Source organism: Indicator indicator, chromosome 18 (genome assembly GCF_027791375.1).
Source record: "Indicator indicator isolate 239-I01 chromosome 18, UM_Iind_1.1, whole genome shotgun sequence".
Classification (NCBI taxonomy): domain Eukaryota; kingdom Metazoa; phylum Chordata; class Aves; order Piciformes; family Indicatoridae; genus Indicator; species Indicator indicator.
The window spans coordinates 9,758,471-9,785,406 of NC_072027.1; the positions used below are offsets into that span (position 1 = coordinate 9,758,471).

General features: G+C 39.3%; 1 protein-coding gene across 1 annotated transcript in view; it reads left to right on the forward strand.

The window, feature by feature from the left end:
- Positions 1–1,766: 1,766 nt before the first annotated feature.
- FABP6 (fatty acid binding protein 6) overlaps positions 1,767–26,936 on the forward strand; it is a 32,125-nt gene continuing 6,955 nt past the window's right edge. Inside the window, exon 1 of the mRNA XM_054389307.1 lies at positions 1,767–1,800. Coding sequence (XP_054245282.1) covers positions 1,770–1,800 — 31 coding nt within the window. The 5' untranslated portion in view covers positions 1,767–1,769. The remainder of the gene's footprint in view (positions 1,801–26,936) is intronic.

Genomic DNA, 26,936 nt, shown 5'->3' on the forward strand with positions numbered 1-26,936 from the left:
GAGTAGTCCGTCAAGCTCAGCAGAAACTTCTCGTTGGCCGGCGAGGACTTCATTCAATGAAGAGTCGGGAAGAGGAAGAAGGGGTGTGGTTTAGTGCTTTACAGGCCGTTACAGATCAGAGGGGCTGGGCCTCTGAGGCTGCCCCTCTGTCTCATTGGTGGAAGGAGGAGCCGCATTGGTGGGGGGCTCGTAATTGGCGGCGCCAAACGTCCGTCAGGGGGACGCGGGGCCGGCGCCGTGCGGTGGCCTGCATGTACGCCGCGGGCGGCCGGGAGAGGGCGCGAGGGAAGATGGCGAGGGCGGTTCTTGTGGGAAGGGTTGGTGGTCCTTGGAGCGGCATCCACTGCTCGGCCGGCCGCCCTGTACGGGAAGCTGCGTGTGTGTGTCTGTGGGGCGTGCTGCCGGTCTGTGGTGCTGCCTGCCCCTCTCTGGGGGTGAGCGGGGCCCTTAGGGTTGGGTCGCGGGGGAAAGACCTGAGGGTTGCATAGGTTATGGTGTCTTTTGTGTAGTAAATCAACACTAAAAGATTAAGTAGCACAAATTAGGTACATCAGATAAAGATGAAAAGTGTAGTGTGGAAAAGGGGAGAAAAAGAGTTAACATTTTCCCTTAAGATCTTCTGAATCGGTGATTAATTTATTTTTTTTTTTCCCTGTGGCATCAGTGGTTGCTACCGTGTGGGCATTTTGTCCCCCCAGCTAGGAAATGTCGTAGTTCCTAGACAAAAATCAGTGAAAAAGTTTTATTCTCTCACATGAGTGATTTTAACATTTTAGGGCGCCTAGTCCTTGTGGAAAGGAGGATTTGCTGGAAGGAAGGATGGGTTAAACAGAAAAGTAAGAGCGACTTGTGAACGACAAACGAGATCTTACGGCATGGATGGTTTTATTCTCCCCAGTGCTATTATGAGGGATATATTGTTCAGCAACAGGTGAATTTTTCTGAAGTGTAACAAGTTAATTCTATAACATTTTCTTTTAAAATAAAGTATTCCTTTTCTTTCGTGTTAATGACTTTTACTGGCAGACTTCAAAGTTGCTGCCAGCCGTTATGCTTACAATAGAAACGGAGCTAAACCCTGGGCTGTCAGGTAAAAAATCTAATACACATGAAAAACTAAAAAAAAAAAATTGTGAGAGATGAGATCAAAAAATCCTTCATCAGATTTAAGGCATGGTACTACACTTACTTTTAACTGGAGGAAAAGTGAGTTGTATGTAGCTAATAAGTAGTAGTAATGTGAAGAATATATTAATTTTTTGGCCATAATGAAGGAGGACGTGAAATAGTCTGTAACAGCTCTGTATAACATGTAAAACATGACCTTGCAAGCTACTAGGTCTGGGATTTTAGTAATAAGGGTATGATTAACCTACTCTGTTGTCCTGATCATAGTGGCTTGACTAGTGTAACAGGCATAAAGACTTTTGTATCTGATAATGGTTTCCTTTGCAAGGTGAACATACTGTTTGCATTATTGGCATTGTGAAGTGTGTAAGGAACATATGGGAACATCAGGAAGAACAGGTAGACACGTTTCTGGGGACACGCATTAGAAATGCAGTTAAAATAATTTGCTAAAGATAAAATTGCTTAATACATTTTTGTATGTTTTACCACCATACCTGGTAATGTGGGCAAGTAGAATAGAATGTGCTTATTTGGGCAAAGAGTAGTACATACTGAATTACAAATTTATTTATTTTTTCCAGCCATGCTTGTGGTTTCATCAGCCTGTATCACAAAGAAACAGCAGATGGATTCAGCATATGATCTCTGGCTTAAAAGAAATCAGATTTGGTAAGCATTTGCAAAGCTAACCTACCATTAATATTGCTTCCTAAATAATTTTGAAACGATTTTATTAGACCATATTTGTAAAAGATCTGTATTCCATATCCTGAGGCCATAATGCTTCAAAAGGTGGCAACTGTCTAGGTGCCCCTAAGGCTGAAGACGTTCTTTGCCTGAATTCTAGAAAGTAAATGAGAAGATTTGTTTTGCTACTAAGTTACCTTCATTTCAAAGCTATCTCTGTGCAAGGATTTCAGCTTTAATTCAGATCTGAGATTTCAGGGGATTTGTATATTCTCCAAGGAGAATGTGATAGTGGCTCTAGAAAGTTCACAGAAGTTGCAAACAGTTTGTGAAGAATTCTCATTTTGAAGAAGCTTGTTGTAAAAAAAAAAAAAAAATAAAAAAAAATCATAGGAGTAGAAGGGCAACTCTGCTGTTCTTTCCTCTTGTTATTTGTCCTGTGTAATTGTGGCAAGACATGATGTGTATAAAATCGAGGTTGGTTTCCCAAAAACTTTGTGCCTTATTCAAATGAGTCCTAGAACAGATTAAGCAAATGTATTAGTGAAGATAGCTCATATGTAACACCAGAACTGTTTTTACATGGTTCTCGTACACAAAGAGCTTCACTGTGCTTGGAGGTACTCCAACTCTATTTCAACTGTAGACCAAACCATACTCTGCATGCAGACGACTGCTCTGCACATTAGAAGTAGGATCATCTCTTCAAATGCTTTTTTTCTCATTACTGTCTCTCACTAGTAGTATTCTATTTATTCATCCCAAGACCAATACTGTGAGGAAAAGGCATCACATTTACTAGAAAGGCTGCAGGGTATGTGGACATGTATTGTCGTATGGTTTGTTCTGTTGTTTTGGTTTGTTTTTTTTTCACTCATGAGCTCTGGTTCAAAAGCTTACAGACAATTGCACTCAGAAGTGTGCAAAAGCAAAGTTGCCATACAGCTTTCATGCAGGGCAGGCCAGAACTGTCATATAAACCAGCATGGCTTGTGTAGATACTTTGTGTGGTTGGTGATTTTAATTGTGCTAGCCAGTCAGTTCAGTCAGCCACAGTTCATTTCTCTGGTGCTGTTCTGCCTTCTGGGCGGCAGTAAATTCTAAGCCTACAAGACGTTACCAATTAATACAAAGAGACTACTCAGCCTTTGTGTTGATGGGACATTAAGGTCCAATAGCTCAGCTCAGCAGGTTTTTTGTTATGTTAAATTCGGACTTGCACAGAGAATGGGCATAAAATGGAAGATTTCCTCTTGCAGACTTCAGCTAAGTTAATGCTTAATGGATCTGCCTTGCTTTTTTAGCAGGTATTGCTTATGACAGTTACCATTAAAATGCTAACTGTCACCTTTTGCATCCACTGGAGTCCCCAGCAATCCTTATGCTAAGCACAGAAAACAAGTCTGGTAAATGACTTGTTAATACTCTGAATTGTTTCATTGCAATAACAGAGAAGATTATGTGCTTGACCCAAGCATTTGCATGTTGAAAGGTGCTATATGTGCTTTTAAAAAGAAGTAACTAAGGACGTTGACATACCACTGTAATGGCCAACAGAAATATGATACCATAAGTAACCCTTAAATGAAAGTATGCTAACAGTAGGCATGCAGATGCAGGATGAAACTTCTAAAGTTTAACAAAAAAGCCCTCACTACCTATTTTTTTTCCGTCCCAGATTCATTTCATCACCATTCAATTTCCATTTATTTTAAATGTAGCCTTTAATCTCTTTAGGATAGGGTGCCTTTCTGCAGCTGGTTTTCATAGTGACTGACATAGCCAAGGCCTTGTTTCTATCCTGGAACCCTTAGAGACTGACAAAATACCATGAATGAAGTTAATGAAACAAATGGCACTGCCACACTTTCTGTAGATTAAAATGAATCTTCACGTGTTCAGCAAGTGGTGGAAAAGACAGAAGTAGAGAGAAACTGAATGTGAGAGAGGAGCTGATACAATTGGAGGGAATAAAATGATGAATTTGAAGGCGGAGGATAACACAGAGCTCTATGAAGATGTGTTAACAGCATGTTGGATGAGTGGGTAGCTGAAGAAGTTGTAAGTTTGGGTCATGTGAGTGAATGGATGTCATACATGACACCTGTGACAAGTAGAAATGATTGTATGTGTATGCTTGGGTGTACAGGGGTGAAAGTTGGGACACAGGAAGGATCATGAGGAAGGATTAGGGCTGCCATCTTCACTGGTTGCTCTTGTCATGACTGAAATGTGTTACTGCACTAACTGAACAGAAAACTTTCAATTCTGTGAATAGTCACAGCGTGTGTGTGTTCACTAAAGTACCTTGGGTTAGAGTGCATGGTTTAACACAAGGCCTGGTGGTAACATCATGCTCTGGGCATCAAGTTCTGTAAAAGTGCACTACCATGCACAACCATGCAAGGTTGTAATGGAACAATAGATGTAAGTGGAGTGTAGCCAGTGAAGCCAAAGGGCCTGATTACAGCATATCTACAAATCGCTTCCTTGAAGTTAATTTTACTACCAATAACAGTGAAACTGTGACAGCAGTTTCCAGAACTGGCTGTACCCTGGTAATTGCCTAATAGGTGGAATTTGTGGTGTTACTGGTACCCAGGCTAGCTGGCTATGTGCAAGTTCACTATGCCTGTTTGTGCTGCAGCATGTAAGAGCTCTACCTGAGTGTGTGGATTTATAGGGAGTGTTTATAGTATCTTGATAGGATAGTCTACATTTTTCCTAATATCTAGACTGGAGCATAGGGATTTTAGATTAGAGGTTTACAATTTGAAGTTCTGACAACCTTGCTGAAACTTTGTGACTACACATTAAAGGAGCTGTGGTTTATATACATCCAGTCTTTGCTGGCTACAACAGAAAAACCCAAGAAATAGTATACTGCAGGAAATACCATACTTTACTCCCTGTGTCAGTCTGAATTGTAGTGTCAATCATTTCCTGTGGCTGCTATAGAGACAATAACTTCTTGTGTCCCTGAGGAAGGTCTGAGAGTCTTACAAAAAACTCCACAAGTCAGGGTTAGAGACCAGTTCTATGCTGTAGCATTTTTCAGTGCATGCATTGTAGCATTTTTCAGTGTTGCAAGGCATGACCTGCCATTGTTGTGACATTTTTCAAGGCTTTTAAAAAGAAAAAGTGTAACTGATGAAAGCCAATGTATGTAAGCAATGCAGAGAAATATGAGGAAACAAACACAGTAAGTATTGTATACTGCAGGCTTACTGCTTCTGTGACCAGTTGGGAAAGTAATGCTCTTAAAATGATTGTTAATCACATTTAAGCTGGAGTAACATCCATAAAGGAAAATGTTACATGGGAGTATGTGTCTTGTGATGGATCTGAATTCAGCCTAGAACTATTTATCATATACCAAGATCATGAACACTGCAGGATTACAGAAAGTGAGTTGAAGATCACCATCTATTTCCTTTCTGATAACTGTCTGCATCTGAAATGAGCCAGTCAGTAGGTGATTGTTGCCAAAGAATGTCTGTATAGGTATGCTAAAGTGATGTCACGTTAGTGTAACCTATGAAGCTACAATAGTTAAGAGCCTTTCAGGAGGATAGCTCTTTTAATGCAAAGGCAGATGTGTGTTAATGTCTAAAAGGTTGTGAATTAGCACTGGTTTATGCCCAACCATTGTCCAGCTCAGGAAGGCAGGACAGAGGCAGTTGCATCCATCTCAACATATGGACAGGTCCAGAGATCAGTAAGTTCTCAGTCAGGGATGGGACATACTAGTGTAATAAAGAAACTTATTTTGTGTATGATTTGCTTTGCAGGACTGTGAAATCAGAATGTTTTATCAGATGTTAAATGCACAAAAGACAAAATTATAGATATGTGTGTGCCCTTCAGGATCAGATACCTGTTGCTATGAGTCAACACAGCAGCAATTGCACTATAAATAGGCAACATTTTGATCAGTGTGAGCTCACAACCCTGTTCTGGAAATTATTCTGGAAATTATTTCTTACTTGATTCAAGTCAAGAATTTATGTATAATAACTTATATGTGTAGTGTTTCCAAAGTTGAAAGGACAAGAAAATGCAGGGCTGACATTTCATAGAATCATAGAATCAAGAAGGCTGGAAGAGACCTCAAAGATCGAGTCCAACCTGTCACCCTACACTTCATGACTATCTAAACCATGGCACCAAGTGCCGCGTCCAATCCCCTCTTGAACACCTCCAGGGATGGTGACTCCACCACCTCCCTGGGCAGCCCATTCCAATGGCCAACCACTCTCTCTGTGAAGAACTTTCTCCTCACCTCCAGCCTAAACCTCCCCTGGCGCAGCTTGAGACTGTGTCCTCTTGTTCTGGTGCTGGTTGCCTGGGAGAAGAGACCAAACCCCTCCTGGCTACAACCTCCCTTCAGGTAGTTGTAGACAGCAATGAGGTCTCCCCTGAGCCTCCTCTTCTCCAGGCTAAACAGTCCCAGCTCCCTCAGCCTCTCCTCATAGGGCTTGTGCTCAAGGCCTCTCCCCAGCCTCGTTGCCCTTCTCTGGACATGCTCCAGCAATTCAACATCTTTCCTAAACTGAGGGGCCCAGAACTGGACACAGTACTCAAGGTGCAGCCTAAGCAGTGCTGTGTACAGGGGTACAATGACCTCCCTGCTCCTGCTGGCCACACTATGCCTGATGCAGGCCAGGATGCCATTGGCTCTCTTGGCCACCTGGGCACACTGCTGGCTCATGTTCAGGCGGCTGTCATTCAGTACCCCCAGGTCCCTTTCCACCTGGCTGCTCTCCAGCCACTCTGACCCCAGCCTGTAGCTCTGCATGGGGTTGTGGCCAAAGTGGAGCACCCAGCACTTGGATTTGTTGAATGCCATTTGAAGTAAAAGAGCCTGGTGGGGTTTCTGAGTATTTCCTAGTTTGGTGAGGTTTTTAATGACCAACTCCCTGGTCCCATATTTCCATGAATGTGCTAGCTAGCTGTCAGTATTGCCATTATTTAAGAAGAAACTTAGGCACCAGTCTTTGTTTTGTCTGTAAAACAGTTTGTGAGTCTTTTCTGCAGTATTTTCTGTGTACTTATGTGTGAATTACATGGACTTTATTAGCTCATTTTCCATGGAAGCGCACAGCACAAGCAAGCAGCAGCATTGCTCTCTTTCCCAGAAGTGTACGGCACCTATCCCTTAGGCTCAAGGGCTGCTCCACAAACGGGTTTCATTCTGCTTTGACACACAGGCTACCAAACAGAGGTACAGAGCTGGAAATGCTTATTTAGGCAGTATATTGTTGAAGGGTTTTTGGTTGGGTTTTTTTTTGTTTGTTTGTTTGTTTGATTTGGAGGGGGATGTTGTGTTTTTGGTTTGGTGTTTGTTTTTTTTCCTGTTGTTGGTTTGGTTTGGGGGGGGGGGGGGGTTGGTGGTTTATGTTCTGTTTTTGTTTTATTTTTAAATTTTTCTTCTGATTAAAGTACCTAAACTCAGGTTACAAGGTATATGGAGGTCTCTTTGTATGTTTGTGTGGAGCACAAAACAATTGGGTCTAACCCCGATTGTAACCTTTAACCTGCCAGTGCAGTGCAAATAACTCTTCTGCTTTTCCAGCAATTCCAAATAGCCTCTTTGTACTACATATGTGTGTTGCATTTTATCCTCCACCACACAGCAACAACATTGCTGTTATACTATCCTGATTCCTGCCTGTGTCCATGCAAAAATACTCATCTCAAATTAATGATTAACGTTGCTCAAGAATCACTTGGTTTGGTGTAGGTTGTGGACTGAAACACATTTGTTGCTGACATGGCCATAATGCACTGGGGACATTATTACTGGAGATAGCATAAATTGGGAGGCCTAAATTGAAGCTATCATGGTAATTAATTTAGAATTTCTCATAGAAGTCTTCTGAGCAAGTTGTGAATGTTTTTTTTGCCATAAATAATGTATCAAAACAACTCTTGTGTTCTTTGGTTGCAGAAACACGGTAGTGTTTCTGAGATTACTCTACATCTGTAGACAAGTTCTGTTGACCCCAAGATTAAGAGAATTTACAACTGTTGAGATGTAGGTTTTCCTTACCTGTGGTCCCTTGAGGTAAGTCTCTTGGCAACTAGGAATAACAGGAATGGTAGAATACCGACCTTGATTATTTAGAGAAATGGGAATGATATATAGCCTACTCTTATTTAGGTTTTTGTGCTGACAGAGCTTAAGAAGATGGGACAGTAGAAGAAATAAAATTGACTAGTTATCATTTGGAACCACTGTACTTTGTGTGCTGAAGCAAGCAGCTGCCAACATATTTCTAACACTGTGTCCTTCTCTTTGTCACTTATTTGTAGCCTCAGCTTTGCTGGCTGTGAAATACGGACAATAACTTTTCATTCACAGAAGCGTGATGTTGTTTAATTAGAATGTATGCTTAAAAGCAACTTGAGGAAGAAAAGAGCCATGTAAGTGCTAGATGTTATCCTTGACAGAGACACAGTAACTAGATAATTAGTCTTTCAGGTGCATCTAGTTATTTTATAAATTACAAGATCATTTCTTTCCTTAAGATATTGACACACTCAACCTTCTTGCTAATTGGTTTACATGACCAATTGGATGTATTTCTGTAAAATGGCTGGTGAAGGCAAATGTTTTCTAGCTAGACATTGCCTTACATTTAACAATTATATATGGGTTAGCTACAAATCAGATCTAAGCACTGCATGAAGATCAACAGAAAAGAATAAATTGTTTTAAAATTTTCCAAGTAGATTTCAAAAGTGTGCATATAATTGGCACTCCCTCTTGAAGTCACCTTCATGGTTTGCCTGAAGAGGAGTAACTTCTGTCTCACAACCTTGACTTTATTGTTCATGTGCCATTCATAACTGGTATGTTTTGTAACTGGATCTTCCTTTGAGTTTGATATCTGTCCAGTGTTTTGAAAGTCATAAAACAGAGACATTGTGGAGCCTAGGGTTCCACACTAACTCGGTTCTTTCTGCCTTACTTGTGACACAGTTTTGCAACTGCTCTAAGGGGAAGGGAGTGGCACAAATGACAGTTTATCCAAGTTTCTCAAGCCTTTCTCCCTGCTTAAAGAGGCCAAAAAAGAGTATTGAAAGCTGGATCATACTGCTTACTGTGCCATCAGGTTAAGCTTGCAGTTTAAAAAAGCCCCAACAAACAAAAAACCCCACACCACCCCCACAAACCTCAGCTGGTACTGATGTCTGCAGTTGTCATGTGAGGGGGCAAAAAGCCGCTCTGAGCTGGAATCTTCCCATGCAATATAATTGCATCACAATAAAGATATTCAGAGTAATATTACTTTCTGATACAGTTTCACTGACTTTTTAAACCAATTACACTGGGGATTAATTCATCTCTGTTGGTGCCTGCAACCACACACACAAAAAGCACGAGCAAAGATTGGAGAGGTCATGGCCCATTTTTGTATGCTGATGTCTCTGTGCCTGATGTGCAGATTTCATCTCTTTATCAGAATCTCTATTTTTTGATTAAAATTAGAATAAAAACTTGCAGTAAACAGTTTTCAGTAATAGACATTTTGTTTTTCCTTCCTGCAATTTCTTTTGGTACTGTTTTGCCAGAAGATTGGTTCTTTTCCTTCTTTGACTTTTTGTCTTTCCTTTCTGTCGTTCCACAAAGTTCCCTTTTAATATACCCTCTTAATTCCTAAGACTTCATCTGATGTTCATGGTTTACCAAGTCAAGGAATGCTGTCATCACAGACAAGTACTTCAGCTCTTCTGATGTTGAAAATGTACCTGAGACTGTATGTGTCCTCATCTACTCAGTGCATTTTTTGCATTCTTGATAATAATAACAAATGGTCCATAGTATTCACTAATAATGACAATTTTGTTGTTAATTTTAAAATTCGTAGGTATTGAGGAGGAGTTTATGGGAAAGTAACATAGAGAGATTGCTTTCAGGCAGGCTTTTGGGATAGAGTGTGGAAGGGGAGAGTTGTGGTGTCCTTATGGCCCTACTTTCTTTGGAAGAGAATACAAATTCTTAGTTATTCAGATTAAGGTCCTTAATCTCCTTCCCCAAAATGAGGACTAGCTGAGGACTTTGCTGCCATCTTGTCAGTAGCTTAGGGACATGCATGTAGCATTCAGCAGTTGGATCTGAGTGTTGTCATCCCACCTCATTTTTGAAAGTGAAATTAATCTTGCAAAGTCTCATAATTTCTCCACCATGTCCTGAATAGCTTTTCATTTGGATCAAGCTGTTGTACTTGGAAGTTCTGGATGGGAAATACCTTCCTTCAGCTACTAAAGGGTAGCTGTGGTCTAACACTGGATTGTCACATGCCTTAGTTCCATCAGCGGTTTTCTGTTTGTGCCACTATCTAACCAGGCTTGGTTAGCATAAAGTTGTAGAGACCTTTCTGTGCTAAAACCCTTTAAGTATACAATGGAGAAAATGTCATACAGCTTTCAGGACACAAGCATTCCCCTGCACCTTGATAGCAAAATATGCTTGGCATGCAGTGACTCTCAGTGCTCTGAAGTAAGAGTGCTTAAAGGCCACAATCTGGCCACAAGACTGCAGATTTTGATCATTAACACAGTGAAATGGCAACATGAGCACAGGGTCACTGATCACTAAGATACCTGCACTTCTGACCACTCTAATTCTTTCTAGATCTTAAGCCATTTTGCTCTTTCCAATGTATCATGTTGTGTCCTCTTACAGATCTTTATTCTTGTCAGTGTCTCATGTTCTGTTTTCCTTTAAGTTGAAGAACCTCTTATGCTAAGTGTGCTTCAAAACAAGCCCACCTCTCCAGCCTCTCCAGGTCCCTCTGGATGGCATCCTGTCCTCCAGTCTTACCAACTGCACCAGCTTGGTGTCATCAGCAAACTTGGTGAGGGTGCACTCGGTCTCACTGTCTATATTCTTGATGAAGATATTGAACAGCACTGGTCCCAATACAGATCCTTGAGAGACATCACTTGTCACCCATCTCCATCTGGACATTGAGCTGTTGACTACTACTCTTTGGATGCAATCTTCCAACTAATTTCTTATCCACTGGACAGTCCACCCATTAAATCCATATCTCTCCAGCTTAGAGAGAAGGATGACGTGAGGGACTGTGTCAAAGTCTTTGCAAAAGTCCAGATAGATGACATGTATTGGTTTTCCCTTGTCCGTTGATGTAGTTACACTATCATAGAAAGAGCTGTGCACAGCCCATGGAGTCTGACAGAAGGCTGAATTCAGGACTCTCTGGAAGTGCCTCTCTCAGAAAGCTGGAATGGGGTTCTTCAAATTTTTGTAATTCTTCTGTTGGTCAAATGAATTCTAAAGCTGCAAAAGTCCAATTTTTAGATCACTGAGTCTAGTTGAGAGGTGTCCCTGCCTGTGGTGAGAAGGTTGGAGTAAATCTCTAAAGTCCCTTCCAACCTAAGCCATTCTGTCATTCTATGAAATAAAAAAATATGCTTCCCTTAAGGAAGGCAGCTTGAGTGGTGATTCTCAGTAGGTACTGCAGATTCTTAAAGGGTAGTAGTTTGCAAGAAAATCGTGCAGGCTCTGTAAACACAACTATTTTGTTTCATTGGGGTAACAGCAGTAATGTCTGATCTTGAATTACAAATGAAGGATGATGCAATATTTGTATATTTTATAACACAAATTCTCTTATTTCTAGAGTTATCCAACAAAAACTCTTCCCTTCCCACCCTCCATGAAATAATAAAAAGAAAAACACAAGCCTTCAACAGCTGTTTCACCATTCTTGTAAGGAAATACATTGGTGTAACTATGCTCTCTAGTTGTACTAATCTAATTCCCCATGTGCAGGCTTATCACAGAATAAGGCCAAGTCTGCAGTACCAGGGATATGCTGATGTAACTGTATGGCACTTTTTTTTTTTTTTTAACAGATGGAGTTCCTTCCCCACTGCAGCTAAAACCACCATGCTGAATAGTACATACTCTACTAGGAAAAGATACCTTTGCCAGCCTAAATTTATTTCTGGAATGGTTGGTTGGAAGTGCGGTTGTTTTTTTTCATGCACCTAGTAGGCATAGTTAAGCTGCAAAACCATTGAGGACTCCTGTAAAAGTGCGTTTTTCTCAGCACGGTTTATACTAGTTTGAAAAATAGAGAAATTTAACTGCCATAGAGATACTTCATTCTGAAAATATTAATGATTGTGAGTTTTTGCAGTATTGCAGGATTCCTCAACTTAGGCACAACCTAACTGAAGGAATAAAAAGAGAGGAAAAACTGTTAGAAAAATAAATTAACTGTGTTGTCGTGTTTATTATGGAGTAAAGACTAAGAATGATTTAAAACAACAACACAGCTTCTAAGCAGTCTGCCCTTCATATAAGGCTCATTCTCTGTGTTTTTGAGGCCTTCAGTCTAGATAATTAATGCTGAAGCACCACTGGCATTTAGTGTTACTTTCTCCAGCTTGTCATTGATGGCTGTGTCTGTTAGATGTTTCCTGAATGTTCCATCACCAGTTCTTGTACTTCAATCCAGTATATGTCTGGGGGTTGTCAGTTTGTTCTGGTTTGGCATCCATTTGAATGATGAAAATGTTCTGAAATGCAGCTTGAATTTCATGATGTATCCTGTCAAGTGACACATTTCTGTAGTAAATAAGGTGTGGTGAATCATACAATGCAATGTAGGGGTCTGTATCCCAAAAGAATTAACAGAATTAATGCTCTCTCTTAATGATAATGGAGAAATTGCACTTAGGATTTTGCATAAAAGGTAATGCAGCCACATATCTTAGTGTCACAGGAGAAGGAACAGAAAAAGGAAAAAAATCTCCTGTCCTCTCTGAGATGAAGAATCAAAGACTAAAAATCAGTATTTTTTAAAATTCAATAATTGGAATATAATCAACCATCACAAATCATACCTTTGAGGAAGATGCATTTAGAAGCAACTTCTGAGTTGATACATTTTTACTATAACATGATTGAGAGAGTTATTCAGTTGCCTTATGCTATTAAATTATTTTTGCTGAGGATCTCTTAAAAAAAAAAAAAAAGATGTTAGATGTCTAAACTACTGTTGAGTTAATAATTAAAAATACCTATCTAAACTCTGAGTAGTTACTCTGAGTAGTTTTTTCCCAAAAAGCTGACCCAAAAAGCTGCATAAAATTAGAAAGTTCTTAATGTCTATAAGGTAAAGATATCAACCATTTGGCATTGGCACCCTTAGCTGTTAAGATGCTGCAATCAAATTGCAGACAGGTCAGATTCTGGTCCTTCAGGATTTGCATACCAAGTTCTTCCAAATTTAAATCCAATTCATTACTACTTTTTTCAATACAAATTTTGTTTGGTTTTTTTTTTTTTTTTTTTAATAAAGAAACATTGATAGCTCAGTGGTAGCATCTTATTAGTTGTTGAACAGAATGGAAGTAATCAGAAAAAACCTGAACCCTTGTTTTCACAACTTAAGCACAGAAATTGCATAAGTCTAACAGCATAGGAAGTGCACTAGACTTTAATATTGGAGCATTTTTTGTATTTTTAATAATTTTTAATAATTGCACTTTTAAAAAATACTTTTTTTGTTCGTTTGTTTGTTTTCTTGGTTTTGAGTATTTCATTTCTCGTTCTTTGCTCAAGTAAAATTCATCTTGATTTCAATGGAGTTTGCCCAGTAAAAGCCCTTGGAATTGTACCCAGTGTTTTTCAGCTGCCAGTGCATATTTCATACCATGGCCTATGCTGTACTTGCAGGCACAGAACAGACTTTTCAAGTGTCTTGGGTATGAAATACGAAAAATGTAAATGCTTCTGTAAGCCACTCTATGAGGATAAGGTAGCAGTTTAATAGTTCAAAACACTGATGTCTCTCTGTTAGTTCATCATGGATTCATGTATACATATAAATGGATTTCTTACATTTGTATCTCTGTGGGACAGTGAAATCTGTAATTTTGTGTTTGTTTTTTTTTTTTCTTTTCTCTGTGGTACAAATTTAATGTAAAAGGGATTCATTATGTTATTCTCTCAGAATAAAATCAAGTTGACTGAGTGATACAAGCATAGACCAGTGGTAGATCAGATCTGAATGCATTCAGATTGGAGGCAGGGAATTCTTTGTCGCATTACCAGGGAGACTCTAGTTACAATTTGACTATAGTTTTGCTTTTCCTACACTAAACTCAGTTTGATTGTAATTTCTGACGTCACCCATGGTGACTCAGATCTGGTCAAGCCAAAATAAGTTCTCGAATCATTCCCAAATAATTGGAGGGGGGGAAAGAGTCAATTCAGAGAGCTAAGCAAGTGGAAACATACATTATAGGCATAAAGCAACCACAAAGCTTTGTATGGTTTGTATGGTGGGAGAGAAGGTCCACCCAATGAGTTAAGGATGAATACAACTGGATTTCAGGGCTCTCTGTTAGCAGAGTAAGTGAATGGCCAGAAGAGAGGTAGAAGAGCTATGAATGGGGAGGAAAAATGGCCTGATACTTGGATGAGTTGTTTTGGTTCAATATAACACTCAGAAGAGAACAGGTTTGAGCTGTGGCCTGGGCCTGAATGTTCCTTTGAGGAGAGACTAGAATAATTAACAAGGTGGAAGAAAGCAGCAGACTTAAAACTCTGAAGGCAAGTGATGAGGCTGTGACACATCTTACACGGTGAGATCACATTCCAGGCCTGCATTAGCATTTTTGTTGCTAACTGTATCAGTCTGGGTACACATTGTAATTAATAACTGTGCTTTCTCAATAGTTCTGGGAAAATCCATGCTACCGTTGTATACCACAGGGAGTAGTTACTGTTTCGCACAAAATGCTGTTAGCTGTGGGAAAATTTCTCTTGCAGAGAGCTGGAAGACAGGAGAACCTGGTACAGCACAGTAATGCATCAAAGTAATGTTTAAATATGCTTTATTTTTTAATAGTTGTGCTTCCCAGCTGTTTGTGATCATAGCCAAAATACAGTGCATGTGGTAAGTCAAGAATCAAGAAGCATTGCTATAATTTAGAGTTGGCTTTATGACTGTGGTTACAAAATTGGGTGAAATTTTTTTTACATAAAGACAAGACCTCAATAATGAGTTTAATTTACAGTCAGGTATGTACTGAGACATAATCCTTTTCTTTTAGCTCTTCTCTCCTTATTTGTAGCCTATTGCTGCTACCTCATTACTATCCTGCTCTTTGCTAGAACAGTAAATCTGGAGACCTAATGGTGTACAAGCGCCTTTGAGGACAACACCGACTTTTAAAATATTCATTTCTATGCGGATCAGGGATATCCCAGTCTAGCTGTAATCAGAGGAAGAAAGAAGGAGACAAATAATCACTGAACATGACTGTTTAGGGAGCAATTTCTGTCAAAAAAACTATCAGCAGCAAAGGTAGCTATGAGCTGGCCTTGCACCCCCAAGCACAAGTAAGAGTGATGTAGGCTTGTTTGATAGCCATAATAGTGTAATTGCTTCTTTCTACTCCTTCATCTTCTAGCAGCTGCTTCTGCTTCACTATGCTGAAATGCCTGTTGTTTCTTTCTGCTAACTGCTGAGTAATGTAGGGCTGCTGAAAGGTGCCAGACTGCCAGCAGCAGGGTCTGCACATCTTTGTTTATACTCAGAGTACAGGTGTTTCATGAGCTTTGACAGTGCCCCTTGTTACACTGGTGAGATACAGCCCTGACCTGCAGGGACAAATCACAAAGCAGAGCATCCCTCAGGGCAGTTCAATTCTTGGTTATTTTTTTGTCAAAATGGTGCTGGCTGTTTTAGTGAATTGCATGTTCTGGAACAGCAGTACAACTCTGCTTCCAGCCAGCGATGTGGGCAGAGAGTTCATACCTTGAATTATTCCAAATGCAATAGACCTTTGTGCTATGAAAGCGATTTGCAGTCAGTCTCCAGCCACTGGGAGTTGAACTGACTACCAAATTTATCTTGCCCAGGTTTAATGAACAGTCATCAGGTAGTAATGATCCTACTGATCTTGATTTAAATGTAAGTTATAGCAGGGGTTGGATTCCATATCCCTTGAGTAATTTCTTGTGCCATCTAAACCTCATCAAAATGTCTTGGTGAAAATTATTTAAGCTAACATGTTGTACTGCATGTTGGCAAGCAGCTGAGGGAACCTATGTATCAGTTACTGTGGCTCAGCTGTAATGTGTTAACTCACAGTAACTTCACTGTGTGCCTCAGCCCTGTGTTTTATGCATACCAAGACATAACTCTAGGCTTCCCTTTTTCCCTTTTTCCCTTTTTCCCCTTTTCCCTTTTTCCCCTTTTCCCCTTTTCCCCTTTTCCCTTTTTCCCTTTTTCCCCTTTTCCCTTTTTCCCCTTTTCCCTTTTTCCCCTTTTCCCTTTTTCCCTTTTTCCCTTTTTCCCTTCTCCCTAACAAGTGTATGTCCATTAATGCTACCTTCAGTGGGTAAACTCTAGGTTGTTTGGGTTTTTTTGTTGTTGTTTTTGTTTGTTTAAGAGAGTTATTTAAAATTAATTGCAATAGTGAAGAAAAAAGTCACACAAAAATTACATAAACTCGTATCTGACCCTGTGTGAAAAAATAATAGAGAGACCACAGCAACTCCAGAGCTGGCTCAGCCAAGCAATGTTGCATAAAGCTTTTTCTCTTTAATTTTTTATTTGGATCATGCCTGTATGTAGGTCACAATGACTTAAAAGAGAAGGCACTTACCAGACAAAGCCAAACCTTTCCAAAAAGTACCATTGAAGGATTCTTTCTCAAACAGACGGCTGAAAATTAACACTGGAAGGATTTCACTGTTCACTGCTATTTCACTTAGTTGTGATTCCAGCTACCAGCAGCTGAGCAGAGGAAGACCTGCAGTGGCTGTGTTCTCAGCTTGCTTGTCTCTTGCTTGCACTGTGTACCCAGTGCACAGTAGCAAGATGCTATGAAGCTGGTTCAAGACATTTTATGCTGTGATGACCCCATATAAATCAATTCTAGCTTGATCATTCTTCCTCAGGAATAAAGAAGAGAAACGTCTCACTGCAGCTTCCCACACTGTTCAAAATTTCTGCTTTCCTTCAGTTCTTAATTACAGTCTGGGCAAAAACTACTCCTGCTGCTTCCACCCTTGTGAACTTCACTCAGTGGCCAGTAGCCACCATAGTAGCTGTGCTTCTCTGCAGGAATTACTCCTTTACACAAGGACCTGCTAAGTCCACACGTTTTCTGAGAAAACTACTTTTTAGCTTTGAGGAGCCTGAAGAGGAGGAGCAAAGTGGATCTTCTGTCTAGGCCTCTGCTCAGCCTTTGTGCAAGGACAAGGAATAGCAGCATGTGACAATAATCTGGTAAGCGTTTCTTCCAGGAGAGAGGAAGCTGGAGGCAGTGATGCAGCTGTGAAGAGCTAAAGCACAGAAAGTATAAATGCTGCTGGCTAAAGAGCTCTTAGTGACACTTGAGTTACAAATAGTAACATTGCAGAGAAAACCAAACAAAACCCAAAACAAACAAAAAAAAAAAAAAAGCAAATTAGAAAAAAAACAACAAAAACAAACAAAACAAAAAGAAACACAAACAAAAAAAGCCCCCACGAAACCTAAAAAAAACCCCCACAAAGGTATGAACTGGGCCTAAAAGTACAGATCACTTGTAGGAAGGTGTATCAAAATGCAGATTGTTGTTTTTGAAATTGGCATAGCCTTGAAGACTGTCCCATAATCATAACAGATCACAGCAGAAAGTCAACAATTCTAAGAGAAGGTGAGAGCTAATTTCCAGATGCACCAGGCAGTACTGGACTGACAGACAACACTCTCTGATGTTAAGAACTATACTAGCTCAGTTCCTCTGGCTGTTGCAAGGTATTATTTGTGAAGGATATTGACAGCTTCAAGAGAAAAGTGTATTAGAGCTGTAAAGAATTGTAATTAATAATCACAAAGGGCTGAAGAATTTTTTTTCCAGTCGTTGGAGACAGACTTTGCAGTCCACATCAGTACCAGAACATCCTCATTGCACTTCTCTTTGCATTAGCAAGTTGGGAGGGATTTTTGTGCTAAAGCTTAATCTTGCTGTCATCCTGCCTTTGCATGCAGGTGTCTTTACCATGGCTTATTCTGCATGACGAATTCTGCGTTGTACCGGGAAGCAAAATTAAAAAAAAACAAGCACAATGCAAACAAAAGGCAGCCCACCTTGAACCAAGGCAGCATTGTGTTCTAACAGTCCTTAGTAACCTGAGCCAAGCAGAGACCATTTGCCTTCACAGAGAGTAAACTCAAGCCAAGGTGACTGTGGCTTCTTTATAGAACCTCATCAGGTACTTCTAGCAAAAAAAGAACTCTGAAGGTTTGTGGAAGACTTTCTGCTAAACAAGTGCAGTGTAGCATTTTCAATCAATATGTTTAATAAATATGCCTATATCTCAACTTTGGCAAATACAACAAAAATTCCACTATCATACAGGAAGAACTTAAGTATTTTGGTTTTGTTTAAATCTCCTGTCTTTTAGAACACAGGTTCCAACTAGCTTTAGAAGCCACAGAATTTGGCACCTGTGGTCCATCTGTGGCATACTTGAGGGTTTATTCAGCTAGGAAAGCAGAATGGAAGCTATCTCACTAGATGGCAGTGTGGCTTATGGCCCAGGTGTCTCTACCTGAGTGTCAGAGTCTGCTGGGAAAGGCCATGGAGAAGTGGTTTTAGAACCGCTTCAGTATCCTCCCCAGGGGAGTCATAATAACAATCCTGGGCACTAGAATCCTGAATTAATGGTGGATACAACTGGCTTTTAAGCTTTCTGCAAATTCTGGCAAAGCATTTTTAGTCTGAGGAATCAGAATATTGGCAAGTTGATGCCCTGTCCAGTCACTGAGCTAAACATCCAAATTTTTAGCATTCTGAGAATAAGTGATCTGTGTATCTTGTCAAACTGAGTCATTCAAAAAATGTATGTTTAAGTTAAAAATGAAGTTTAAAAAAATAATTGTCACTGTTTAGATTTTTTTATTCCCTGCTGCTTCACCATCATTTAGGAGAGAAACAGCTGTTGTTTGGTATTATGAAGTAAGGAAATTTCTAAGTGGAAGTTCAGATCTTGAAGTGTATTCCAGATTTTCCTTCTGATTCCAGAAGGAATCATGAAGAGAAATATTATTCCAGTATTTAAGATAAAATCATAACTGTTGAGAAAATAATCTCATTTTCCCAGTTTTATATCAATGTTGTTTGATTAGTAACAGCAAATATATTGCTCGCCAACTAAGGAGTAAATAAAACCATTGAAGAGGGAGACTCCAGCCTAGATATAATAAAAGCAGTTTATAGGACAAGCAGATGCAAAGATCTGCTTGTTTTAGAGGTGAAGAAATGGCATGTGAGATGTATATGTTTTCTCTCCTACAACAGTATTTATTTCTCCTGCTAAATGATTCTAAGGAAATACAAACAATTTCAGATTCTGGTAAAATATGCAATGAGATGATACTGTGCATCATGCACATCAAAGCCTAGCTGGAGCCCCCAGATGTACTTATATGCAAAGAAAACTGGCTTTTCTTGTGTTTCAAGAAAAGGGATGCATCCTTGTCTGCTTCACACATTTTCAAACTCTTTCTGTTCTTGCACAGTCAGTCTACATAAGCATTCTCAGTGTGGCACTAGTGTAAGATAAATTCACTCAAATGTTGGTTTCTTATATCTGCCTTAAAGGTTCTTTAAGACAAAATCTTTGTTTCCTTGGCTTACTGGGGTAGCAAGTAGCTTATCACCACCACCAGATAGCTGTCTATTTCATCTAACTCTTCAGGTGAGCTGCAGGAGAAGAGAATAAGAAAAAAAGCTTGAGAGTGTGAAAGAGATGGAAGTGAGCTAGTAAACAATTTTAAAATAGAATAAAAAGTCAACTGCAAAACAGATGTGCCTTCAGAAAAAGAAGTAGCATCTAAATTTAATGTTCCCTTCAACAGAGGTTCAGGGACTGCAGCTGAAAGAATCCTTTGGAATAGCAGATTTAACTGTGCCATGGGGTTTATGTGCACAAATAAAGCAGCGGGCTTTACAACTGCAGTAGATGGAGGTTAATGCACTTCAGGAAAATCAGTGGAGGTAGAGGGCAATGTGCTGGAGAAGCCATTATATCTAAAGATGCAGAGGTGTCCATTGTTTTAACAGACAGCAGTGACTCAGGATTTCTAGCTGTTAATCCCATCTCAAATGACCTGGGGCAAACTACATGATCTGTATTTAAAATAGAGTACTGTTGCTTTAATGGTGGAGCAGCAATCTGGAAAGCAGGATGCATAATAAAGTATGCTGTGTTTATTCCATGCATACTGAACTCTGTGTAACCCTTGCAGGAGAAGGAGTTCCCCTGGCAGGCCAAGTGGGGAATTTGGCCTTTCTTTAGCTCTGCAGCTTTGTGTATTTGCTCCAGTAACCATTGAAGATACAGATACAGAGGTGTTTGCATTACAGAAGTGAAGATGCATGAAAATCAGGAAGCTGTGAAATTGCAGTAACTTAAACAAAATACTAATAATTATTGTGTTCCATGCTGCAAATAAGAAAACATTATGTTGGCATTTTAAGTAGAAACAATCTGTTTCAAAATCAAAATATGTGTTTCAATTTATTGGAATGATTTAGCTTTCTTTTGAGACACAGGAATCACAGATCTGTATTTGCAAATGGGGATTTAATCTTATTGAACTGAAAGTTAACCCTTTGCCCAGCACCCGTTGCTAGCCCACATCTTTTATCATCTGTATCATGCAGTAAACTGCAGTACAGTAAAGAAAATAAAGTAGAGGGAAGGGGTGAATGGAGTAGGAATGCTCTCAAGGTAGAGTTATTAAAAGCCATTTGTGTATAATGCATTACTAGATTTGAGAACAAATATTTTAAGTGTTTTTAAAATGTGTTGATTTATATGTTTGTCTTTTTCCCCAGTATTAGGTGTGATTTAAAAAAAAATATAGAACCAGCTTAGTATGTAAGAATATTATTCCAACAAAAATATATAAACTTTTTAATATGTAAGCTATGTGTAAGTTTGCATGTCCAGCAGTGAAAGCAGAATTCAGCATCTAAACTGAAATATTTTCTAAGAGGCCATCATTGATAAAGCTAGATTGGCCATGGCCATGAAAGCAGTTTAGATTAGACATAGTGCAGGGGTTATTTGAGACCCTTACATGTCTCTCTAAACGGCTGTCACTCTCTTTCAGCAATTTGATTGCTTAAAATAAAGGAAAACCAAGGAAAAGACAGAAGCTCTCTTAGTCTCTTTGCTCTTCCTTGAAAGAGTGCTTAAAACTAATGAGTTTTCTTTTTTAACAGCACAAGGCAGGGTCAAGTGGAAAAATCATGTCCCTGTTATTCAAACTGTGGTCATTTTTAAAATAACTCCTTACTAGCTGAAGAACTCTTTTGTTAAATAAATACCACACGTAGTTCTGCAATTCCTCTTAGTTTATCAACTAACACAACAAAATACATTGTCTTGTAAGACTGAATAGAAGCCTTTTATTAAGTAGATAATGTTAATTGTTAAAAGTCTATAATTTCTTTCCTTATCCATAGGCTACACACCAGGGCCAGTAATGTGAGATTAATTGAGGAAGGCAAGAATAATTTGCTTATCATTTCCTTTTTTAAAAAAACTTTCTGTTTTCAATGTTCCTTATATTATGTCTTTGTAGATGTTGAAAAAACTCTCTTCTGTATAGCAGATAGCACTCAAAATGTATTTATTTTATAACATTGTTTGGGAAGAAACAGTGCAGCTCTTAGCAGAATTCCTACAGAAAAACAAGTGAAAAGATGGCATTACATATTTTTCTTTATTGACTTAAGTAAACTTAAAGGCAGGCTCTGTGGCATTTCTCCAAAAAAGCCTAAATCAACATAATGTACAGAATCATGGAATGTTAGAGGCTGGAAGGGAGATCTCCTAGTCCAAATCCCCTGCCAAAGCAGGATCACCTATACCAGGTCACACAGGAACTCATCCAGGGGGATCCTGAATATCTCCAGAGAGGAAGACTCTACAACCCTGCTGGACAACCTGTTCTAGTGTTCTGTCACCCTCACAGGGTGTTTCTTAGGTGTGGCAAAGCATTCTATGATTATTACAGAGGAGTGCATGGTTCCTGCTAGAATGCAATTGTAGGGTGCTGCAGAAGTGGTAAGCGAGAAGTAGGAATAACTGTAAAATATGCAGGTCAGTTCAGTGCATGTGAAGCTCTAGGATTGGTTTCAGCAAGTTGTCCTGCTGTCTTGAAAGGCCTGCTGCCACCAGCGTCCGTGCAGAACTCCATTTATGTTCTGTGGAAGCACAGTAAGTTCTACAAACACTGAGTTTTGGCTTCATCCCATGTTCATCCTGCTGACTTCTAAGCCTAATTTGAATAAATTACTGTATGAATTTTGTAGGTAACTGCAGCTGTAGAGAGAAGTCTTCCTGAGCATGATGCCTTTCAAATACATTGTGACTAAGAAAGAATTTGTTGGTTGTTTTTTTCTTTTCTTTCTTGGTAGTGGTGCTGTTGTGTGGTGCTGACAGCCTGTTGCATTCAGTTACCCTCCTTGCTATCAGTTCCAACCCATTTCAAATGCAGGTATAATGCACATTCATTTTATATTGGTACATAGGTGGTTTTCCCTCTTTGGTGATGACTGAAGATTGCTAGGAGACCACAGCCATGTGATCGAAGTCTTCAAATTAGACTAGATTACCTTGAAGAAAAGCTCCCATTCGGAACTATATTGTTCTGATGTGTCAGCAAGTACAATCATATAGATACTATCAAGTAATAAAATCTTTACAGCATATCACATGAACTGTGTAAATGAAAGGGAGATGACTATTGGGTTTTGGCCAGAAAGTCCAAAAGAGAAGTTGCAGTGATTCCTATCTTCAGGTTTGTCAGTTCCTAAGTTTATTAGAAGTATAGTTACTTTTTATTAGGGACTCCTAATATAAATATATGAAAAAAAAATTATATCAAGGTAGTATCTTTAACTCAGTTTGTTTTCACCAGAAAACTCTGCAGATACGGTTAAATTAATTTTTTCATTTTAGTAAGATTTAAAAATATTGTCTGTTTTAGACTAAAACCACTGAGATTTAAAATGTTCTGCAGTGACTCTTAATCAAAAGATATTTCAAAGAAATCTCTACCTTTTTTGTAAGCCAAATTGATAGTAGCCAAAATCAGTTTTACTGTGCATTTCTGTATTACTTGAGCCAAAACTGTGCATTTCTAGATTACTTGAGCCTAATAAAAATCTTCAAGTCTTTTGTTTCAGTTGTTACTAAAACCTAAAATCAAGATAGCTTCCTGTTCCTGCTATCAGTCTCCATTACCATTGAACTGAATGGAATTGACAACTTTTAGTATAAGATAACCAATTAAAGAAGAAGAATCCTGCAGGGGGGAAAGAACAATTAGATTCACAAGAAGTTTCTGGTGTCAATCTTACTGTAAACCAAAATATTTTGGTATGTCTGTTACTTACCTTAGTTTAAAAGGTGAGCAGCATACTTGTTGAGCTGGAAAACGTTACAGGTCCCAGCCGCCTCTGTTCCAGAAAACTGGAGTAAGTGAAGAGCAATATTTGGATGAGCAGGGAGAGAAAAAAATCTGCCATTTCAGAAGTCTCTAACAGAGTTTGCCATGGCTTAGCCTTATAACCAAATATTTACCCTAGAAGAAAAGAGGATGTAACTGCTGTCTAAAGGACTTTGGGGTAAACTTGAAGAAAGTAGTGCTACTTAAGAGGCAATGCTGGCACAAGTACAAACAGGCTTAGAATAGCCATGCATTAATTTAAAGTAGAAATTAAAAGGAGATTTTTCATACCAGGGAGTGAACTGCCTGCTATGGTAACGAAGACAAGAGTGCTATCAATTCTGGAAGAGACTGAAATGATAACTGGGATGTCCCTCCCAGTTCTTTGTTTTGATGCTTCAGAGTCCAGGAGTGCTGATTTGATTTACTTGGGTGCTGGACTCTGAAGAGACAATAAGAAATAAGGAGTTCAGAGAATTTGTACTGAGCCTTCAGCTTGCAGAAAATGTGTTCAGTGAACCTGAACACATCACTAGCTCAGTTTGCATGAGCATATTTCTGCCTTTCCTCTCCAGAGCCTTGTTTACAATAATAATTTTTTGACTTCTTTATTGTTTTAATATAGATCATAAAGTATAACTCAGATCATGATTACAGGGAGTGTTTTTCAGTGGCATAGCCACGTTGCACTGGTATTTCACCAGCTGCTTGTTCCCTTCTCCATGCCAATACTTGCATTATGCCAGTACAGCCGTTTGTGTGACCATGCAAAGAACTGGATCAGAGCACTGAACCAGATGAAAAATGTCCATTTATTTTAGCTTTGGTATTTTTAATTCAGATCAGACCCTTGCTCTGGCTGCATAAACAGTTGTGCCAGCACAAAGTGGGAGGTGCCTCAAGGACAGCAAGGAACGACTTGAGCAATTTATGCAGCATGCCTCTCCTCAGGCTGCTCTCAAGTGCTCTGTGGTTTGCACTCACCAATAGGCCAAGGAAAGGGCTACCTGTTTATGATGATGATGATGATTCATCTTCCTCTGTCTCTCTTCTACCTCCTATTGTACTGGCAGGGCTCAAATGAATCACTTGGTTTTCTTGCTCTCTGGAAATTACCTTTCTGGAGATCCAAACAGACTAAAGGTTTTCCTGAGAGTGTTTTGACAGGAAATAATCAGAATTCCTTTTAGGGAGTCCCAAATATACTGGGTTTTTGGAAGATCTGTGAATTCTTTCTTCATAAATGTTTCTGTGTTTGAGCTTCTGGTAGGATCCTTTCTTTCTTGTCTTTGTTAGGCAGATCCAACCCATCAGAATGTCAGTCTGGGGCAAAGACAGTCTGTACAGTGTCATCTGTAAAGTCCTGTAGAGCTGGTGCATTACTGTTAAGTATTTGGTTTCTTTACAAGCATTATCTTTTCAATAGTTCAGCCACATCTTATTGGTAATTACTTTTCTGTTGCTTAGGGGTTTAGAACAATAATACCTAGTACTATACTAAATGGATACTTAATAAGGCAATATTACAATATGACTCCCATGGAATTACAGATTACATTATGAATGATTAGCTGACTATCAAAGGAATTAATAACCATTAGCCATTTACTATGGAGGGTTGCTGAATAATTGCCAGATGCAGCTGTTTTAAGAATTTACAAGTTTTCCTGATCAAATTGTATTCTGAAAGAATCAATAAGTGTAACTTTCTTTTCACTGGAGAGTGCCTACTTTTATTTTGAATCTGTACTTCTTGTTCAATTGCATTCCAGTTCTAAAAGCACTTCAAAGGTAGTCACTCAGCCCAGTTCATTCACTAATGGAATTACTTTCCTTATCTTCGTTTTGTCTTTGAGTGTATCTTGGTTGGCTTCATGCAACACAGCTGAGAGGTTAATAAACTTTAAAGCATGCTGGGAGACATTCAAGGGCAGGGTGACTCCAACATGGCAAAAAGAATGCAAAAGTGTTATATTTATGACTTGTGGCAAGTAAATTCTGAAAGTAAAGATATCCAAGGCCTTTGATTTGTTTTCTGAAAGTTCCCTCTGTTCCTACAAGCATTTGAAGACTGCTGTTTTGCATATCAGAGGTAGCTGACTTGGGAGACAGAGGGACTTAACTGCTGACTTCAGATGAGCTTTTCCTTTGGGTGTAGGCTTCCATGGGAGTTTGACAACTTACTCAGGCTGACTGTCTGCAACAGCCACACAGTTGCAACTCAAGTCATCCTGCTAAATTTAAATAGTGCTGAGCTTTTCTGCATAATTTCTCATTGTAACTACTAGTTTGATTCTGACCATAGTCTTGACTTCATTCAAATATGAGATTTACTACTATTTGTTGATGTTAGATCAGTGACTCTGGTTTCAAAGTTAGGTAAGCACAACTGTGAATGTATGGGTTTGGGTTGTTTGGGGTTTTTTGTCCCCATTGAGACAACCTCAGAGTAAGAAGCCTGTACACCCTTGACCTTACAAATAAAATATGCCATTTCCTGGCATTCTGTCTGCAAACAGTGCTGCTGCATCTAAGTATGCACACCCTTATTTGTGTCTCTGGGACAGCTGAAATCTACTCAGTGGGTTTCACAAATGCCAACAAATGCTGCTGCAAACAGCACTTGCACATAAGGTTGGATCTCTTAAATTGTGTTGAAGCATTAGTTGGATTGTGTATGATTCCCACCAAATTCAGGGGAGCCAGCAGTTAGCCTCTGCTCTATATTATTTAATTAAATCTGTATGAATCAGTTTTGTGTCCCATTGATTGCCAAGACAGCAGTACTCATGTACTGCTGTTTAAGTAAAGGCTGATACTGTGTGATGATCATATGTGATGCCATAACCAATGCTTAGGAAATCAGCTTGATTTAGAACTATGCCTCAGAATGAAACATATGAAGATAATTGCTTGTATGAATTCTGGTTTTGTTTTTTTTTATATATTATGTAAATATAAACATTTACATGGTTTATTCAGCTGATTATAACCAGGTCAGGGCACAATTACGTTTTGGTTTTTTTCTTTTAAACAGTCAGAGAGTGAGAGAATGAGGTGACTCATCTTGGAGATTCAACTGTGGCACTGGGCTAGCTGCAATCTGGTCTGACTGAAGTCGGGATTTACACGGGTGAGGTGGGGGCTCTCTGGGACATGCTGACTGGCATACGGGCCCTGACAGTTGGCCACCAGATGGCAGACAGTCTCCTATGGAATAATGATATTCCCTTTGACCTACATAAAGGACAGCTGCATCTTTTGCCATTGAAAATGATAGATATTACCAAGTACACTGACGATAATGGCCACTTTCTGACAGCTTTTTTCAGCTTTTACACATGAAGCTTTTTATTATTTTGCCTTTCTAACTTGATTCTCACATTCTGCCAGGGATATATCTTATTTTTCCACTGGTCTCAGTTATAGTTCTTAATTAGTTGGATTTGAAGTGAGTTCTGTTAAGCGGAAGTATAACATAACCAAGGTTATTTGCAGCGGTGTGCAGGCTTTACATTTTGGTGGCTGGAATGGATTAAATACATATCATGAGTGTAAAATACATGTATACGTAGACATAGATAATTTTGGTTCAGTTTGGGGTTT